General features: G+C 53.9%; 2 protein-coding genes across 3 annotated transcripts in view; one reads left to right on the top strand and one right to left on the bottom strand.

The window, feature by feature from the left end:
• Window positions 1–4,919: 4,919 nt before the first annotated feature.
• TNNC1 (troponin C1, slow skeletal and cardiac type) lies at window positions 4,920–8,024 on the bottom strand. The gene is made up of 6 exons (XM_044255262.1): window positions 7,969–8,024; window positions 6,417–6,447; window positions 6,042–6,188; window positions 5,644–5,758; window positions 5,232–5,368; window positions 4,920–5,145 (listed from the first exon to the last, which is right to left on the bottom strand). Exons 1-6 carry the CDS (start codon window positions 7,990–7,992, stop codon window positions 5,114–5,116), a joined length of 486 nt encoding a protein of 161 aa, XP_044111197.1. The 5' UTR covers window positions 7,993–8,024; the 3' UTR covers window positions 4,920–5,113.
• Window positions 8,025–9,575: 1,551 nt separating this feature from the next.
• The window catches only part of NISCH (nischarin), a 32,550-nt gene continuing 21,360 nt past the window's right edge, over window positions 9,576–20,765 (top strand). For both annotated transcript variants that reach the window (XM_044253435.1, XM_044253436.1), the window contains exons 1-3: window positions 9,576–9,692; window positions 11,822–11,905; window positions 12,473–12,655. In XM_044253435.1, coding sequence (XP_044109370.1) covers window positions 9,597–9,692; window positions 11,822–11,905; window positions 12,473–12,655 — 363 coding nt within the window. In that variant the 5' untranslated portion in view covers window positions 9,576–9,596. The remainder of the gene's footprint in view (window positions 9,693–11,821; window positions 11,906–12,472; window positions 12,656–20,765) is intronic.

Raw genomic sequence — 20,765 nt, 5'->3', positions numbered from 1 at the left:
TGGCTGCTGGTTGTTATGAGTTCCGCGGCCGCCAGGCCTGACACTTATAAGGCAGCGGCTCCGCCCCCTGTAGGGCCCAGAAGGCGGGAAGGAGGAGGGAGGCAGGGAGGGAGGGAGCAGCAGGAGGCCCACCCCGCCTCCGTTATCCACCTGCTGCCTCTCTCTCCACCCTCCTTGGCGTGGTTAATGCCTCTGTGTCACATTGGCTAGTTTCCCATTGGGGAAACTCTTTCCCGGCTGGGGTGTGGGTGGTTTACATGAAATGTCCACAAACCCAAGTCCCCAGGCTCCAACAAAATGTCGTGGAGGCCGGGGGTGTTGTGGGGGGAGAAGGGGGAGGAAGGGACATAGCCTGGAGGAAAAGTCAGGGGTCAGAGATCAGAGGTTGCTGGGCTGGCTAGAAGTCTAGCTGAGCCCTCCTTTGCTCCCTGCCTTTCCATTGCCCATGACAGAGACCCCACGACAGAAACAAACTGACTTTAGCCCCGATCCCTGATACCAGGAGGGTCCAGCTCCCTGAAGCCCTGCCTGGCTCCCCAGCTCCCCTGGCAGGGCTTAAGTTGCCTGGGAGGGTCATTCCAGTCCAAGGGACTCCATGTTTTGGGTGGGGGCTTGACGTCTGGCCACACTTCATAGATCTGGGGTTGGCAAGAGATGAGCCCAGCCTCCTCCACCCAAGCCTGTCCCTGTCTGGCCTCCAGGCCCCTTCCCAGCTCACTGGGGCAGAGGACAGGATGTACTCCATGCTCGGGGACTCCCCCATTATCCCTCAGCCCTGCAGATCCACCAGAGCTCTAGGCCTCAGTGTCACCAAGGGAGTAGTGGGTTCTTCCCAGAGTTCCCCTTTGCACACAGACACTATACCTATGTCCCTCCAGAGTGAGGGTGGAGGTAGGACACTTACCCCATCCCCCATTCCCTCTGCCCTGCGCACATGATTCAGGGGCAGGCAGGCCACAGAAGAGGGACAAAGGAGAGATGAGCCTGAGGGATTAAATAGGGGCAAGTGAGGGGACCTCCCTATGCCCCCCATCCCACAGCAGCCCCCGTCTCCCCCCGCCCCCTGCGGCTGCCATTCCATCCCATCCTAGAGCCCTTCACTCAGAATCTGAGGTTCTAGGCACTAAGATCTCAGACGTCAACCAGAGCTGGAGCTCCAAGGATCCTAGAAATTCCTACAAGTTAGTCCTCCCAGATGGACCAGCCTGAGCTCTTCGATGGTGGTCAAGAAACTTGGGGCCATCAGAGAAGGAAGGGCCTGGCCCAGGTCACACTGCAGGCTGACAAGAGGCCCTGCTCAGCCCTGCCCCCTCCTGGGACTCTTGTTTTCTTCTGGGACTTCTGGGGTCCTGGGATCCTTCCTTCCCCACCCCCATCTCATCCCTGGAAGAGAAACAAGTTGGCTCCTTGAGTCAGCATGAGAAGGATCCAGGGACCTGGAACCCTGTCTCCCTGTCTCCATCACCTCCTGCCACCCACATATAGGCCTCCCCCCAGAGGGTCCTGACCTGGCATTGGGTGAGGGGCAACTCAGAGAGGTCAGGGACTAGCGTCAGCCCACCCCACCTCTGGCTTCTCCAAGAAACTTGGCCAAAGCTTTCTCATCTCTAGGCCTCAGTCTCCTCCTTCCATAGCTGGGGAGCAGCCAGGCTCCACACTGGTGAGGTGTGCCTGTGCAGGGGCTGTCATGGGCTCTCAGGAGGGTGGAGTCCCTCTGCCTCCAGTTCCCTGGGGAGTTGTTTCAGCCTGCAGACTGGGCTGAGGGCCAAAGTCTGGCTGAAGATTAAGCTGGACAGCCCCTCAACTACCATGTGGCCACCAGCTGTGATCAGGAGGCCCAACAACTCCTCAGTCTGCCAGCTCGCCCTGGGGGTCTCAGCTCAGCCAGCCCCCCCAGCTAGGGCTGCGGGGAGACCCGGGTATATTGGAAGCGGATGTGCTGGGCAGCTCACTCCACACTGCAGAAAAATGGCCTGTTGCTGGGGCTGGGAGCCCAAGAGCTACTGTTAACTTGTTGTATGGCCTCAAGCAGCTCTTCTCCCTCTTTGGGCCTCATTTCCCCAGTCAGGGAAGGGGGTGAGGATCTCCTGTGAAGGCCCCTGCTTGCTGGCTGCAACTTGGAAACGGACCCCAAGTGTACCCTTGATACCCACTGACCGATGGGTCCAGCCACAGGCATCTTGTGCCATCTAACGGACACAGAGGGAACTGCAGGGAGTTCCACTACATCAGGGCAGTGGGGCCACCCCCAGTAACCAAAGCCTCTTGGAGCAGTAGGCAGTAACCAGACGACCGTACTACGAAAAGGCAGGAGCATCAGGAGACTCCAGTGATTGCTTCTGATCAAGAAATCAAGGGAGACTTCAGGGAGGAAGCCCGATCTAGGCAAAGGATGACATAGCCCAGAAAAAATGGAGGGGACCAAACACAGCAGAACAAAGCAGATGATGCACACGTGGGATCTTAATGCTGGGTGTGGTGGGAGCTTGTGAGCTCTTGTGGTGTGCGTGCTTGTTGGATGCCTCTAGTTCTTCCCCAGCCAACCTCATTCCGGAAAAGAGACACTGGGACCATCACCAGACTCCCCTCCCTATGGACTCCCCCCACCACCACCACCCAGCCTCCCCATGTAACCTCTTGATAGTGGCCCAGCCGTTCTCCTTTTTGTTTCATGGAAAGCTTAACTCTCGGAGTTTCTCTCTTCTCCTTTCCTGATCCCAACAGCAGCCCACGACCTCCAGGTGCCCGGACCCTAACTCCTCCTCACCAACAACCACCTTCTCCTGCCCAGGCCTCAGCCACTGTCCTCATCCTCCAGCTCACCACTGATAAGGATGTGACCTCCGGCATCTCCACTCAGAATCCCTTCCCGTGGACGCCACAGTTCTTCCCTCGTGCGTTCAGCCTGATTCCCCTTGCCCAGCTTGGATGCAGGCATTTAAACATTCCCCAGAGACCTGTAGCCTCTCACCTTCTGCAGCCTCACCCCTGCATCGCGCATCACCCTTTGCCAGCCTCACTCGGGGTCCCCTCTTCCCGCCCCACGCATTCCCCTACCCCACCTTTAAAGGAGCTTCCCTGTTTTCCATGTCTCCCCACAGCTCCTGCGCATTTCCTGTAAAGCTGCACCAGTGTTGTCCATGCCCACCAGCTCCCTTTATCTCACCTCGCTCCTTTGGTTCCCTCCAGTCGGGCTCCGAGGAAACCCTCGTGGCCACATGGTCAAGACCTCGGGGGCCTCCAGGTCCCTAACCCCAGGGCCACCAGCGGATTTCAATGTCCCCACCCTTCCCTCCTGGCTCCCGGGACTCCTCATTCAGCCAGGATCTCTCCCATCCCCCTGGCCGCACCTCCTCTCCTGGACTACCCACATGGGATGGCCGGTGAGGTAGAGATCCACCTGTCTATACTCAGTCTCCCCATGGGCCTCACCGGGCCCGGGGCTGGGAAAGCCCTTCTTACTCAGGACACGTGACTTTACAGAGCACTCTCTGCCTCCTCACTTAGCTCCAGCCCTGCCTGGACATCCTCACGACCCTGTCCCAGAGGCATCGTGACTTGGACACGTACAGAAGATTCACTCTCTCTTCTGTGACTGTCCCACCAGAAACGCACATCATCCAGGATCCCATACCACTCCTGCCTCGTGGCCACCGCATCTCCATAATCCCCATTCCAGCACCACACTGATTCCCTCACTGCATTCATCACTCTCTTGTCTTCCTGAGCTGATGGTCAATTTCATGAAATTAGGGACAGAGCCTCCCTCTGAATGGTTGTAGCATCCGGCCCAATGCCGGGCACAGGGTAGGGATGTGACCAGGGCAGGTGGGCCCACGGTGGCTCTGCTTCCTCTCCCAGGATGTCGTTGCTCCGCGGTATAACGCACAGGTCCTTGAGTTCTCCAGCTCCCGGGGGTAGGCCTGAAGGGACCCCATCGCTCTCCGGCAGCCGGAGAGCTCCCATAGCTCTGGCCTCCGCTGGAGGCATCTCCAGAATTCTAAGACTGTCTCTGGAATGCTGAGCCTGTCTGGAGAATGCCAAGGCCAGGGCACAGGTGGAGAGGCCTCGGAGTGGCTGGGTGGAGCAAAGACAGCTGCTGGCATTCTGGCTGGAGCCTGCACACCATGGCCAGCTGTCGCTTCTGCGAGCACCACTGCTGACACCGCCATGTCCTTGCTGCCACCCTCTTCAAGGCCAGTGCCACTGCTCTGACCCCCACTAAGTTGAGAGCCACCAAGCCTTACATTTCCATTCCATCAGGAAGGGATAGTGGGTTGCTGGAGCCTCCAAGGTTCAAGGGAACTGGAAATTACACCGGTGTGGACCTGGTGTATCAGACAGAGCCCCGGGCTGGAAGCCACTTGTCTTTGTTGGTCACCAGACTCACTGATGACCTTGACAGGTCCCTGCACCTCTCTGAGCCCCTCACTTGGCAAATGGGTGAATGGAGGGAGAGCAGATGGTGTGCCCTCCATTCCTGAGCAGTCAGTGCCACTAGTGTGAAATGCAAGTGCCACAGCCCACTGAGCCCCCAGAGCAACCCGCTTCTCCACAACCGGAGCTGAGAAGGAGCTGGGCTGCCGTGCCAAGTGGCCTCCAGGGCCTAGCAGGGTGCTCTGCTCTCTCCAAGCACAGGACCTCTCAGCTGCCCATTGGCGACCAAAGCCACAGCCCCCAGGAGCATGTTCACTGTGGATTCCTGGGCCACCTCCAAGTCCAAATGCTGAAACTCTGGAGATGGGGCCTGGGCATCAGCAGTCCTAGAAAGAAGTCACTGAGCCATGGAACACCGTCATCTCCAACCCGACCTAAGCCCGCTGGTAGAAGACGGTGTAGGGGGACAGGTGGAGTGCAAGCAGGAAATGGACATCAGAGCACCCACAGCTCCCTGGGGTGTGAAAGCCAGACAGCAGGTATCCAGGGAGCAGAGCTTTAATCGCATTCCCTACGACAGGGCTGGGGGAGGCAGTCAGGGAGGGCCCACCCCCTCCTTGGGAGGGTCGACAACACACCCAAGCTCACATCCTGGGGACCCCAGCCCCTTGCCCCCACCCTAGGGCCCGGCTGGAGTTGGAAGGTGGCACCGGCAGCTCCGGGCGAGGGCTGGTGTCTACTCCACCCCTTTCATGAACTCCAGAAACTCTGTGAAGAAAGGAGCAGGCCCAGGTCAGAGAAGGGGTCTGGCCAGGTGTGGGTAGCAGGGGCCCGGCACAGCAGCGCCCCCTCACCGTCATAGTCAATGCGGCCATCATTGTTCTTGTCACCATCCTTCATGAGCTCCTCAATGTCATCTTCCGTGATGGTCTCGCCTGTAGCCTGAAGCATCACCTTCAGCTCGTCCAGGTCTATGTAGCCATCAGCATTTCTGGGTGTTGGCGGGGGCAGGGGGTGGGGCGGGAGCAGGTGGAAAGGGGCAGGAGGGAGGGAGGAAGCGAACCTCAGAGCTCCTGGTGCAGGTTAAAGGAAGGGAAGAGGCAGCCCCACCCATGACCCCAGGAGGCTAGGCGGGGCTGCTGGGAAGAGGGACATCCCATTCTCCCACAGCACAGAATGGGAGACTGAGGCCTTGAGGTCACAAGACTGTCCCCTTTCCCTGCCTCAGCTAGGGTCAGGGTCAGAGGTCCAGGGAGGCGCACTCACTTGTCAAACATGCGGAAGAGGTCCGACAGCTCCTCCTCAGACTTTCCCTTGCTGTCATCCTTCATGCACCGAACCATCATGACTAGGAACTCATCGAAGTCCACTGTGCCGCTGCCTGTGAGGGGCGCGGCATGGCCATCAGTGAGGGATGGCTAGAATGCTCTCAACGCTGAGCCTTAGTGTAGTCCCTACATGCACCCTTATAGCAACCCTATGAGATGAGTGCGGTCGTCATGCCCATTTCATAGATGACATGACTGAGGCTCAGAGAGGCTAATGGGTTCCCTCAAGGGCACCGAGTAATGAGTGGCAGAGCCAGAACTCGGGTCCCAAGCAAGCTGAGGCTGAGGCGGGTCTGGGGCCGTGGGGGCGGTGGGGGGGGGAGTAGGAGGGCTCACCGTCCTCATCCACCTCATCAATCATCTCCTGCAGCTCCTCAGGTGTGGGGTTCTGGCCCAGCATCCTCATCACCTTGCCCAGCTCCTTGGTGCTAATGCAGCCATCCTCGGCGCCCAGCACGAAGATGTCAAAGGCTGCCTTGAATTCTGTGTCCGAAGGCAGGGGGAGAGGGAGGGGAGATGGTTGGGGGAGTTACAGGGTGGCCAGGGCTCAGAAGCCGGGACCCCAGAAGGCCAGACCTCTGGGGCTACCTGCCAATTGCCCATTTCCCTCCAAGACCTCTGAGGTCATAGTAAAAGGGACCCCAGCCTCTGGGGTCCTTATGCTCTCCCAGCCCGGCACCACTGTATCCCCATACGTGTTGGAGCACTCACCATTTTTCTGCTCTTCTGTCAGCTGTTCTACCTAGAGAGGAAAGGAGGTCTCAGGACTCAGATTCAGGAGTTAGCTGCGGTTAAGGAAATCAACCCATTCCACAGATGGGGAAACTGAAGGCAGGAAGAGGCAGGGAGTTCCCAGGTCACAGTCCTCACTCCTCCCTCCCTACCAGCCAAAGCCCTGAGGTGACCCAGCTGGCCTCACTGAGGCCGGGCTTAGGGCCAGGGTGACAGGTGGGTGCCCCCTCCAGGGCCAAGGTGACCCTGAGTAACAATAGTCAGTGACCACTCAAGTGCCCTTTTGGCCCCCCTGCTGAAATCCAAGCTGGGTGGCCTGAGGGACAGCTGTCCCTCAGGTTGGGACAATAAAACCAGTGTGAGGATAGGCAAAGCTATCCACTGTAACCTGACCGGGATGGTCACTGGGCTATTTTTAACGGGGAACAAAGTTAAACCTGGTGATTGTTCTGGGGACTCTGGCATGCAGGGGGTGGGGCAGCGTTATCTGGCCCCCTGGCCTGCTGGTGCCTCAGGAGCCAAAATTAGTCCCCAGCCCCACCAGGCCTTGTATGGGCACAGGGTGGAGGGCTTCCCTCCCCCAGCTCCATGGACTCCTGCAGGATAGGCAGGGACAGCCCCAGAGCCAGCTGTAGCTCTTCCGGCCCAGGGAGTGGAGCTGTACTCCTAGGGCTGAGGGAGGGGTTCCCTTGGGGACAGTTGTCTGGGCCGAATGTCCTTGGCTCTGGGGCAGGGGCAGGTCAGCAACACCCCTGACTCCTGGGAGGGACTAGTATCTGAAGCCCCTCAGTGACCCTAGGATGTGGCAGGGACTTGGGGTGACTACTCTCCAGCACTCACCCCTGGCTAAACCACTGAGCCCCAAACCTGCTACGCCTGATGGCGGCTGTAGCCCCGGTTCTCTATTCCTTTTCCGCTGACTCTCCCCCATGCCCAGGGCTTCCCTGCCTACCTCAGACTTCTAAGCCCCTTCTCCAGCTCAGGATTCTGGCTCTCCAGCCCCCTCCTCAAGCTCCTGTCCCACCCTCCACAGCATCTGCAGCCTTCGGAAGAACTGGAGGTAGGTGGGGGATTAGAAGTGTGAGAAGCAGAGTGTGAGAGGCAGGACTGGGGAGGGGGGACAGGGAGACAGCAGCAGATTAAGAGGGGCAGCTGGGAGGAACAAAGAGATGGAAAGAGTCTGAGAAAGGCAAAGATCCAGAGACCATAGACACGAGTGAAGGGAGATGTGACTAGAAGACGGTGACACAAACTACAGACACTTGGAGACAGGAGCAGACATGATGCTAAAAGCGGGGACTTCCTCCTCACCTAAAAGCTCCTCTCCAGACCCTGAACCCCTGACTCCTTCCACACCTCGGAACTGGAATGCCCAATCCACCATCCCCTTGAAGGCCTGGGCTGAAAGTTGCACGGGCCCTCTCCTGGGTCCCCCACCACCTTTGTGGGATGACCTCGCCCCCCAGCGTGAGTTGAGTGAGCCCCCAGTGGGCCCACCCACCCCAGCCCTGAGCCCTGCCCAGTCCCTCACCGCAGCCTTGTAGATGTCGTCCATGCTGGTGGCTCACAGGGCAGGCTGCTGGGGTTGCCAGCCAGTCCTGGGCTTAAATAGCCCTGCCCCACCGCATTCCGGGCCAGCCCAGCCCACCCCTGCATGCAGTATCTTCCATCCCCTCCCCCACCCCTGGTGATCTCAGGCTGGCCTGAGTCCCTGTGTCCTCTGCCCAGTGCAGGGAGCAGATGAAGGGCTGCAAGGACCACATCTTTTCCCCTCCGTCCTCCATGGCTCCCAAGGGACTCTCCGGAAAGGTTTCTTGAATGAATGAAAACTCAAGCCAAGGAAAAGACAGGTGCTGCAAAGTAGTGGGCCCCAGGCCAGGCCCTTAGACACACAGCAGCTTAGCTCCAATCAAGGAAGTGGGCAATATTATTTTCACTTTTCAGATGCGAAAACGGAGGCTCCTAGAGGGCTGGTGACTTGCTCAGGGTATGGCTGACTTGGCAGCCCCTGCCTTAAGCTAAACCTGTTGGGGAGGGGGGTAACGCTGGCCAGCAGTTCATGGAGAGGACCTGCCAGGAGAAGCCTCAAATGCCAAGCTCAGAGTATGTTGCTCTGTAACCACTGGAGAAAGAAGTAATTGACCCACCTTACCACAGAGCTATCTGTAACCCTTCAGCCAGGGGTGTTAGAGCATCCATACCCAAGACCTCTCATCTCCCCAGGGAGAGCAGTACTAGCTCTGAGTTTGGGTAAGTTGCATTTAGTCAATGAACACACCTACAGATGCCCCATCTGTGCTAGGCTCTTCCCCTCCTGCTCTGTTATTATCTCCCTCTTTGGGGTCCCGGTCTTCCCCTGGCTTAGGGCTCCATCTCTGTGTCTGCCCTTCCCTATTCCAGCACTGTGGCTTCTGGGCCCAGGGCCAGCCTGTCCCCACCACCTTCTGAGCTCCCGCAGGACAGCATCTGGGGGTCTCGCACTCAACGACCAGCACATACTGCTTCCTTCTACCCAAAGGCAGAGCCCCCTCTCGATAACCACACCAGCTCCCTGCCCTGAGCGCTGCGCCTTGCATGTATTATCCCCACATAATAGAGGAGGTCTCCAAGTCTCGGAGTGGTTAGGAACTGGTGCAGAGTTACTCTGTCCAGCTTGAGCTCTCAAGCACAGCTCATTCCATCTCGTTTAATCCTCTCGTGCCCTACAGGGAGAAAGCCGGAGAGCCAGGCCGGCGCGATTACTGCCCCTTTTCTGGAGGGGAAACAGAGGCCGGATGGAGCAGTGACTTGCTTCGGGTAGCCCGGAAGGTGCGAGGTCTTCCGTCCTCCCTTCCCGGGCATCGAGTAACAATGCCCAGAGCTTCCCCCGCACGGTGCCTCAGTTTCTCCGGGGCTGCGGAGAACGCCACAAGCTCCGCTCACAAATTACACAAGCACACAGGCCTCTGCGACCTGCGCACGCGCGCTGTCGGCGGCTGCTGCCAATTACGCGCGAGGGGCGGGGCGAGGGCGAGAGTGGCGGCGGGGCCAAGATGGCTGCGCGGCGCGCGGCGGGGGCGGGGGGCGGAGGGGGAGAGGGGGCGGTGGGACGCTGACCCCGCCCCCTACTGCTGCCAGTCTGCGCCCGGCGGTGGCGGCTGCAGCAGCGGAGCCCGAAACATGGCGGCGGTGGCGCGCAGCTTCGGGCCGGAGCGAGAGGCCGAGCCGGTCAAGGAGGCGCGCGTTGTGGGCTCTGAGCTCGTGGACACGTATACGGTGTGCAGGGGGCGCGGGCGCCAGAACTGGGGGTGGCGGCTGGAACCCTGAGTCCCAAGTCGGGGGCTACTGAGGGGATCTGGGCCCCGCCATCGGGGAGGATGGGGTAGCGGGGGCCTCGATTTCGAGGAGGGGAATCTGGGGAACGGGTATGGGTTTCGCAGGTCCAGGAACAGGGGCCGGGGGTAGGTCCCAGGGAGGGAGCTTGAGGAAGGGGTACGCTTTCAGAAATGAAGGCTAGCGTTGGGGAAGATCTGGGGATAAAGGGGGTCTGCAGAAGATGGGAGTCTAGATGACGCGGAGGCCCTTCTAGATTCTCTAGGCCTGGAGGGTCGCCGGCCCGGGAGTACGTGACAGGGGGTCCGGGAGGGGGAGGGGTCTCTGATGGATGTTCGGGGAAAGGTTCGGGGTCCTGCAGGTCATGAAGACGACGGAACGGGGCCTTGATCTGAGGGGTGGAGGTTGGGGTCGCAGTTGAGCTTTGCTTTAAAAATGAGGGGCGATCTGGAGCCCCAAGGCTTTGGGAGTCAGGCAGAGACCAGAATGGGGGAGGAATGGAGCCGTGACACGGGGGAACTGAGGTGGTCGCTCTGGGCTGAAAGTGTAAGACCCAGGAACCTCAGGGGTCTTCATGGCTTTGGGCGAAGGGAGCCTGTTGGGGCAATAAGCCGCCCACACACTTCAGGGCTGTGGGGGAGGTGGAGAACAGAAAAGGGGGGTGGAGTTCCAGACTGTGATGGAGTTGGGAGGCTTTTCTGGATCTGGATGGAGTTGGTCGCCAGGCTTTTGGGTCTGGCAGGGACTAGCCTTGGGGTGGGGGCGTATTGAGCATCTCCCAGCCTCCTGTTCTTTGTTCCCTGAGGGTGGAGAGTGGGGGGGGGTGCTTTGGCCCTGCCTTCACCCCACCCCTTTGGCCCTCATCCTAACCCTCCTCCTGAGGGTCATTTCTCTGGCTCTTTTTCCTTTCCTGGGCGGCAGGAGGGGGAGGGAAGCTGGCAGGCTGGGAAGGGGCTGGGGGCGGATCCTGGAGCAACAGGCCGGCCCTGGAGAAATGGCTGCTCTTCCTTGGAGGTTTCAGCTGATTTGATGATTTCTCCTCCCCCTTCCCTGCGTGCTGCAGAGAGGGGCGGGACACTGGGACCGGGTGTGGGGGGGCGCTTACCAGGTGAACCTTGAGGTTTCTGAGCTGATGGCTGGCAGGCCATCGCTCGTGAGCACATTCAATGAGGACGTCATTTCTACAAAGCTCTCCCTATTTCGGAGAGCTGAGCCCCGCCTGCATGGGTATGGGGGACATGGTGATCCAGGCTGACCTGACGGATTGTCTCCGTGTGCTGATTATTATTAATATTATTAAGACACCTTTTGTTGAACACTTGCTGCATGTCAGACCTTGTGCAAGGTGTTTGCTTGAATTACTTTATTCAGTTACTAATCCTATCAAATTTTTAAGATGTAGAAACTGAGGCTCAGAGAGAATTTAGGCTCCCAGTCACTTACATAAGCCAGCCAAGAAATGGCAGAATCAGATTTTAAACTCTGGTCTTCCTTGACTCCAAGGCCCATTCCCTTAACCCCGCTAAGCGTTCTGCTGGTCTTGATGGTTCATCACTGCCCTTCCCCCCACCCTCTCGTCAGCTTCTTAACGCTCTGATGCCTGGCTCAGCAGCAGAAATCCTAGCCAGGAACCAGCTGAAAGCCTTGCGAAGGGACTTGCTTCTAGGATATAGTCAGGACACCAAGAGAAATAATAACAGCAGAAAAGCTAGTCCTGCCAGACCCCACCCTGTTCTGCCGCTCTTGGGAGTGGGTGGCCTGGCCTGCAGCTCAGGCTGGAGGCTGGAAGTAAAAAACTAAAGAGATGGCTTGATAAGATGGTCACCTTTTTTGTTCCTCACGTTGAATAGACCCCCGGATTGCTCCCAGGTGCCTGCCAGCTGGTGCTAGGATCATGGAGGAAGCTGTGAGGGGTCCTGCTGTTTAGCAACGGTCAGCTGCAGAGGCTAGCTGGCAAGGGCAGCCTGACTTTGGCCTGGGGGTTCCGGGTGGTCTGCCGCAATTGCTGAGAGGAGGATGGGGGCTTTCCTTGTGTCTGGCTGGGCGAGGACTTGTCGGTTTCTCCTTTGTAGGTTTATATCATCCAGGTCACTGACGGCAGCCACGAATGGACAGTCAAGCACCGCTACAGCGATTTCTACGATCTACATGAAAAGGTAACTCTTGAGAACTGGGAGTCTGTGTCTCAGGCCTTGGGGGGCTTTTAGGCCGCATTTCCATTTTGGCACACGTTAAATTGAGGGCCGAACCGGCTCCATGTCTGTAAGGGTCAGTTTCCCAGGGCGGGAATGGATTTAAACTTGCTCCAGCTGACTACAGCTACTCCAGAGCCCCTACTTTAATATCTCGCTGTGATTCCATTTCTTTCTTTGGTTTGGGAGAGAGCCACCTTTCTCTGGGTCTTTTGCAGCATGAATGCTTTAAAAACAGGTCGCTGCCCTGATGGGCGTTCATTCTGGTTTGGAAAAGATGGAGGTTTTGAGGAGCCTGGAGGTATTTTCTGTCTCTGCAGGCTCCAGATGGAGCTCCTCGTCTGCATTTGTCCTGGTATGTCTGATGAGGCCAAATTCCAGATGTCCAGGTTGAATCACTGATTCTGATACCACTGCCAGAAGGGGCTATGGGAGTTGGTCGAGCACCTGTCCTCAGGCAGCTTGTCTTGGATCCTGCACTGTGGCAGACCCTCTGGGGCTGTGGTTGACCATGCTTCTCTTTTCTTACAGCTGGTTGCAGAAAAGAAAATTGATAAAAATCTGCTTCCACCTAAAAAGATCATTGGGAAAAACTCGAGAAGCTTGGTGGAAAAGAGGGAGAAGGATCTGGAGGTCTACCTGCAGACACTCCTGGCCGCCTTCCCTGGCGTGGCCCCCAGCGTGCTGGCCCACTTCTTACATTTTCATCTCTACGTAAGTTCCTCTCTGGGTCTCTCCTGCCAGCCCACAACCACCAGGCTCGAGGCAGCAAAACTAGTGTGAGCCTCAGCTTTCAGGGGAGGCGGGCTGGAGTTGGACCCCGAGGTTAGAAGATGGGGAACATCACTCTGGTGGCCTGTGGGCAGAAACACTTTTATTGACAGATTTGCTTTGTATTAGACCATGGCCACAGAGAGGTTTTCCTTTACCACATGGCGTTTTGTGTGTGGAAACAGCCTGTGGGTATTTAAGCTAGTTACCAAATGGACGGGGGTAGAGTAGAAACAGCTGTCAGAGCTGGTGTAGACGAGGACCATTTCACTGTTGCTTCACAGCTCGGGACTCAGGGATGAGCCCGTGTTGGCAAAGTATGGCCATCGGAGGGCATCTCTAGAGTCCGAGCTGCTGAGGACGGGCAGATAGACTCCACTGGAGCGTGTTCCGGAGCCGCTCCGGATGGCTGGACAACTTCCACGGGCTGCTGGTAGCCGGATGAGTTGTCAAACTTCATGGAGGGAAGTTCGGCCGTGTGAAACCCAAACGTTAAAAACAGCTAACAGTTCCACTTCTGAGAATTTATTCTGGGGGGAAAGCAATCAGGCACATGTGAATAGGACATAGGTACGTTCCAGGATAGGAGCGAAATTCTGAAGACAATCAGAAGTCCAATAGGAGAGGCGCCTGGGTGGTGCATCCAGTTGGGTGACCCACTCTTAGTTTCAGCTCAGGTTAGTGATCTCAGGCTTGTGGGATCGAGCCCCTCATTGGGCTCTGTACTCAGTGGGGAGTCAGCTTGGGATTCTCCCTCCCTCTCCCCCTTTGCTTCTCCCACCTCTCAGGCCCGTGCGCGCACGCTCTCTCTCTCTGTCTCTCTTTCTCTCATATAAAAAAATGTTTTTAAAAAGTCCAGTAGGAGGCATTTTTCCAGAAAATCAAGGGGTACTACCCTGTAGCCAGATACTCTGCTAGAAAATGGTGCAGGGGCGCCTGGGTGGCTCAGTGGGTTAAAGCCTCTGGCTTCGGTTCAGGTCATGGTCCCAGGGTCCTGGGTTCGAGCCCCACATCAGGCTCTCTGCTCAGCAGAGAGCCTGCATCCCCCCATCCCCCATCCCCGCCTGCCTCTCTGCCTACTTGTGATCTCTGTCAAATAAATAAATAAAATCTTTTAAAAAAAAAAAAAAAGAAAAGAAAATGATGGCGCAGCTGTGGATTTGTTGACACAGGAAAATAAGTATGTTACTATAGGAAATAAGGGTGCCATAAAATTGATATGTAGGATACAGTCCTCTTTATATGAAAAATTAACATGAGTATGTTTGCCTAGGAAAATTCTGGAAGATCATACATCATAGGACTAGTAGTTAATCTCTGGATGATAGATTTTTGGATAATTGACATGTTTTCTTTTTATATGGTGAGGATACGAAGGAATCCACTCCATTTTTCAGGCTCACCTTTCAGGAAGGGACCTGTGGGTTGTGGTCTTAAAGGTTCAGATGTGTTTACAACACAACTTCCTTGAAGTGCTTTCAGAGAAGACAGATGAACCTTTTTTGGAGTGCTAGACAGAGCCAGGAAATTTGGTGACAATGCTAGTGTTGGGTCACTAAGCTTGGAGGGGCTGTGGAAAATGGGTGGCATTTACAGATGGGCTGTATCTATATATGTGCTTTGGATTTTATTCAGTGCGTACCAACAACTGTGTCAATGGCAGTTTCCTGTTGTAGATGTTTTTTTTCACATATACTTTCCTTATGTGAGGAAAAATTTCCATTCCTTACGAGAGCATTTCAGATGCTTTACCGGTTAGTATTTTAGGAAATGCTGTTCTTTAAGGAAGCTTTGGTTAGCCATTTAAGGATAAAAGTCGATAAGTAGCCCTTTGAAAGTGCACTTCGTGGCTAAAGACCTGGGTCTTCGAGGAGCGTGTTTGCCCTGCCCCCAGCGTGGAAAGGCCTGGATTGCTCATTGGAGAGCCGTTTGCCTGAGGTGGCCCTGCACTGGCCGGCCCACATCTCTGAGGTTCTGTGTTGAGGCATATTTTACTGCTTGGAACGGTTTGGACATATTGAAATTACTGTTCAGAAGGGCCCCTGGGTTATATAAATCCAAGGATTTTTGAGAACTACCTGACCCATTATGAAATTAAATCACAGTTTCTCAGCTGCAGCACAGTTGACTGTTAGGGGTGGATAATTGTCGCGAGGACTGTCCCATGCGCTGTTGAGCAGCATCTCTGGCCTCTAGGTGCTGATAGCCACCCCAGGTTGTGACAGCCACAATGGCCACACACATTGCCTAGTATCCCCCCGAGGGGCGAAATCTCACCTGAGAACCACTAGATCTTCAAATGAGTTTGAACAACGAGGGCCTGAAAGATTCGTCAGCCTTTTCTATAGGCTGGGGGTTCTTAGGGAATATTTCTGCCAGCCTTTGTCCCTTCAGTGTCCTCTCTGAAATTATTCTCAACATGTTCCACTTCTTAATGGGCTGACAGGGTGGATGCAGGGAACCCTTTTTGTCAGGAGCGTAGGTTTTTTCTTTATTAAAATATAGTTTACATATCATAAAATTTATTTTTTTTTAAAGTAGTTTGCCTTTTTTTCTTTAAAATATTTTACTTATTTGTCAGAGAGAGAGAGAGAGAAAGAGCACAAACAGGGGGAATAGGAGAAGGAGAAGCAGGCTCTCCAATGCGCAGAGAGCCCAACCTGGAGCTCAGTCCCAGGACCCTGGGATCATGACCTGAGCCAAAGGCAGATGCTTAACTGTCTAAGCCACCCAGGAGTCCCAGAATTCACTCTTATACAATATCCAATTCCTGGGGCACCCAGGTTGTTTCAGTTGGTTAAGCAATTCTTGATTTCGTGATCTTAGGGTCCTGAGATGCAACTCAGTGGGGACTCTGCTTCCCTCTCTCTGCCTCTCCCGCTGCCCCTCCCCCCATTTGCACGTACACTCTCTCTCAAATAAATAGATCTCAAAAAAAAAAAAAAACCCCAAAACATTTAAAGTACACAATTCCCTGCTTTTAGTATATTCACAGAGTTGTGCAGCTATTACTAATTCCAGAACATTCATCACTCTGAAGAGGAACCTTGTACCCATCAGCAATCACTAATGTACATTCTGTCCCCACAGATTTGCCTGTTCTGGACATTTCATAAAAATGGAAACATACAAATATGGCCTTTGTGATGGGCTGCTTTCACTTAGCATGATGCTTTCAAGGTCCATTTGTACTGTACTTCGGTCCTTTTTGCCTGAGTCATATTCTGCCAATTACGACATTATCCATCAGTTGATGGATGTTTGGGTGGTTTCCACTTTTTGGCTAGTACAGATAATGCTGCTGTGGACATTCTTATGTAAGGTTTTGTGTGGACATAGGTTTTCCTTTCTGTTGGGTACGCCTAAAGAGTGGCATTGCTCGGTCATATGGTAACTTTAGCTTTTTGAAGAACTGCCAAATTTTTTAACATAGTGGCAGCACCGTTTTACATTCCCATCAGCAATGCACAGGTTCTCTTCTCCCCACATCCTTGTCAGACTTGTTACTGCCCACTTTTTTGATAATCATCCTGGTGGGCATGAAGTGGTATGGTGTGATACCCATTTCCCTAACGAGGCTGAGCCTCTTCTCATATGCTTATTCATCATTTGCATATCTTCATCGGAGACAGGTACTCAGATGTCCTCGGCACTTTAAAAAATTAGGTTACTTGTGTTTTTGTGGTTGAGTTACAGTTTTTTAAAAAATTTTTTATTTTATTTTATTTTTTTATTAAAGATTTTATTCATTTGACAGAGAGGGAGAGACAGTGAGAGATTACAGTTTTTGTTTTGTTTTGTTTTAATATATATTTTATTTATTTATTTGACAGAGATCACAAGTAGGCAGAGAGGCAGGCAGAGAGAGAGGGAAGCAGGCTCCCTGCTGAACAGAGAGCCCAATGCAGGGCTCAATCCCAGGACCCTGAGATCATGACCTGAGCTGAAGACAGAGGCTTAACCCACTGAGCCACCCAGGCACTCTAGTTTTTTTTTTTTTTTTTAATATATTCTGGATATTAGGCTCTTACCAGAAATGTAATATGCAAATGCTTTCTTCCATTGTGTGAATTATCTTTTCAGTTTCTTAATAGGGTTCTTTGAAATTCAAAAGTTTGAGATTTTGATGAACTTGGGTTCATCCATTTTTTTTCCCTTTGGTCCCTTGTGTTTTGGATGTTCTCAGAAACCACTGCCTAGGCCAAGGTTACAGAAATCTACAACTTGGTTTTCTTCAAGTTTTATAGCTTTAGCGCTTATATTTAGGTCTTTCATCCATGTTGAGTTAGTTTTTATTTATGGTGTGAGGTAAGGGGTTCCAACTTCATTTTTTTGCAGTGTGGGTTTTGATGGCAAGGAAAGAAAGCAGCCCTTCTCTCCATGGCCAACTCTGAGATGGGGCATGTAGGGGCCAGGGCAGCCCTGTGTTGCTGTGAGAGGGCACACCTTGGCACTGGGGCTGTTGCCGGGCTCTTTGTCTCTAGACAGCTGTGACTCAGCACTGCTGGAGGTCTCTGTGACAGACCTCATCCCAGCACCCCATGAGCAGAGGTTTTCAAATTCAAAGAAGTGGATCCCACAAAGGATTTCTAGCATATCATTTTGAGGCAGGATATCAACCAGTGGCTCAGGAGGCAGGCTGTTTCCTGACCCTTTAAGCCTTTTTTTTTTTTTTTTTAAGAGAGTGCACAAGGGGCAGAGGGAGGGGGGGAGAGAGAATCTTAAGCAGGCTCCACACTCTGCACCAAGCTTGATGTGGCCTCAATCTCCTGGCCCCACAACCATAATGTGAGCAGAAATCAAGAGCTGGATGCTTAACTGACTGAGTCACCCAGGTGCCCCAAACTGTTACCATCTTAACCTTAGCCTTACTGTCCACCTGTGTCCTTTGTCTGAGCTGCAAAGTACTGAGGCTGTAAGTGCTGACAGATTTCCCTGCAGCTTATGGCCTTGGAGCTCTCCGGTGAACTTGAGGCTTGAATCTCTCAATAGGGAATTTTTACTTTTACTTAAAGCCATATTGCACATAACATACCTGAGCCCTCCTAGAATGCCTCACCACAGTCAGGAAATAAGAGTTACATGGGGTCCCGCCCTGCCTCTGCCCCTTCGCCTATGTGTGTGAATCACACAGTGACGTGTGATTGAGTCCCTCGTCTGTGCCCCATTAACCAGGGCTCTGTGCGGGAGTGTGCGCCAGGCAGGAGCGTTGGGCTGGCCTGGGGTCATTCCTGGGCACAGGCACAGGCGCTGCAGGGTGTACTTGTGGCAGGCTCTGTGTATGTGGATGCTACACCCCGACCAGTTCGGGGCACGTGTGTGCCGCTCACACTGCCGCCTAAGGGTGCACCACAGCTCGGGATCCTGGCAGGCGGCTGGCTGACAGGGCCATAGGATATTTACCGTTGGGTAGTACTGGTTTTTTAAGTAGCTTAATTAATTAATTCTAAAGATTTTATTTATTTATTTGACAGAGACACAGTGAGAGAGGGAACATAAGCAGGGGGAGTGGGAGAGGGAGAAGCAGGCCCCCCAACCAAGCAGGGAGCCTGATGTGGGGCCCGATCCCAGAATCCTGAGATCATGACTTGAGCCGAAGTCAGACACTTAACAACTGAGTCACCCAGATGCCCCATTGATTTGATTTTAATTGTTTTTTTTTTTTTGAGGTATAAAGAATGTCTTTTTTAAAAACACATCTCAGTTCAGACATTTGTGGCACCCCGAAGCAACTTTAGGTCCCTTCTGCCTAGGTTGGGTGAGGTATGTGGGAGTCACCTTTCCCCACGGGTGACTTCCTAGGAGAATCTGCAGTGACTTAGCCCGGGGCGGGGATATTGGGGAGTACCGACTCTGCACACCTTTGCTCTGCATGTCAGGCTGGCTTAACCAGAGTTCTGAGGAAGCCAATGAAGTACTTCTCATAGAAGGCTTGTGCTCTAGACTCAGGGGCCGCCGCATCCCTGTGTTCTCTCTGATGAAGTCTCCGCAGGTGGAGACGAGCCTGGCGAACAAAGTAGGTAGTGTTGCAAAAGTAGACAGTGTTACAGCAGCAGGAGTGGAGAGGAATTGTCACATAGTTTGCTTTTTAAAATGGCTCAGAAGTTTAAAAAAACAAAACAAAAAAAAACCCTGCCCTCTGCTTAGCATGATCCTTTGTCCCTCACTATCTTGCAGCTTTCCATATTCTCCAGAAATACCGGCCTTGTCCCCTTAGGGGATATTGAGCTCAGCTACCCAAAGAAGTGTTAACACTGTTAGTTGCAGCTGGAGGGCAGGGAGCCCCTTCCGGAGGGAGACCTTCTGGGAGCCCTAGTGTCACTAGCACGGGCCTGAGAATTGCTGCTCAAGAGCCTGCCTCTTTCAGGGCTGACCTGGTGATGCTCACGGCAGTGGGCCGGGAAGCCCTGGTTTAGACCCCAGCCACAGCGCTTGAAACTGTTAGAGAAACGAGTGTTTGGATCATTCTAAGCTCTTACTAATCTTCGGTTCTTCACTGCACTCACGGAAACTGTCATGGAGTTTCAGTTGTTGAGCGAGACTGAAGTTGAACTTCAGCCTGAATGGGGAGCTTCTCTCCTCCCCGGCTAGAGCCCTGACGCCCCCTTTGCGTCTGACCTTGGATCTTGCCAGACCCTGTGACCGTTAACGCTGGGGCCATGTTTGCTTATTTTTCCCTCCACTGGGCTTTTTGTCCACTGGTGATGTTGAAAGGGGGTTCTTCTCATACTATATGTAAACTGAATTTTGAGCAGTTTAGAGAAATAACCACATTTTTAAAAGCTAGCATAAAGCATTAAGAGAAAAAATTAGGGGTGCCTGGATGGCTCAGTGGGTTAAGCCTCTGTCTTCAGCTCAGGTCATGATCTCAGGGCCCTGGGATCGAGCCCCGCATCGGGCTCTCTGCTCAGCAGGGAGCCTGTTTCCCTTCCTCTCTCTCTCTGCCTGCCTCTCTGCCTACTTGTGATCTCTGTCTGTCAAATAAATAAATAAAATCTTAAAAAAAAAAAAAAAAGAAAAAAATTAGAGGAATATTTTTATAATCTTGGGATGGGGGAAGAGCCCTAAAGTCACCAAGGAAAAGAATCACAGATTAAACAACTTTTATACAGATGAAGCCTTTCTGTGTGTCAGGAAAACGGCCACAAACAAAGGTAAAAAGACTGCAGGACGGGGAGAAGATATTTGCGGCATATAAACAACCTTCAGCATATCCATCATGTATGAAAGATAAAAGGGAGACAAACAAACCACAAAGGAAAACAGGAAAAGGACACACTGTCTCCTACAGCCTGGTGCCTGTTGAGTCCTGTCAACATGTGACTCGCACGTCCTCGTGGCAGAGATGTTCCCATGAGTCATGAAGGCAACGTGCGGCCTCCATCTGGGCCTGTTTACCAAAAGTACTGTTGGCTGCCACCTGGACATGCATGAAAATTCTTACCTGCCTGACGTGGGGCTGGGGGCTCTGGGGTCCTGCCCTCCCCAGGATCGCACACGGAAGTGCTGAGGCAGTGGATCATGTACAGAGGGAACCTACAAGGCTAAGTGGCTTTGCTGCTCTCTGGCCTTGTAACATTGGCGAGTACAGCAGCTCCCCACCTCAGTCTGCTCATCTGGGAAACGGGGTTCAAAATACCATCTTCTCACATGGGGCGTCAGGGCCACAGAGCGTGCCCAGCGCGGTTCAGGTCCCGGGACACCAGCTGTTAATATGACTGCGGGCTCAGTCTTTCAGGCCTCCGTAAAGGATGGCCTTTCCTGCCTCTTGCTTAGGGCCCTGGGGCCTAGTGGTTTGTTGTTGTAGGGCTTGAAGGATGAACACAGGAAGAGAGCCTGCGCTCACTCTTTCTTCAGGCCCCTTTGGAACATGAAAGAAAGTAGAAAGAGTCACTCTCAGAAGAAACAGGACTTTTCTCTGTCAGGCTCTCTCCCAGGGTGTTCTGGGGCCAGTTTTGGGAGCTGCCCGCTTCCCGGCTGACGGTCAGGACAGCCCCGCTTTGCCGGCCTCCCAGGCCTCCTGTGTCAGCTAGTACCTGGGCGTGCTGTCACC

The sequence above is a fragment of the Neovison vison genome, chromosome 6 (assembly GCF_020171115.1).
Source record: "Neovison vison isolate M4711 chromosome 6, ASM_NN_V1, whole genome shotgun sequence".
Taxonomy (NCBI): Eukaryota; Metazoa; Chordata; class Mammalia; order Carnivora; family Mustelidae; genus Neogale; species Neogale vison.
This window is presented reverse-complemented; position numbering and strand designations above follow the sequence as displayed.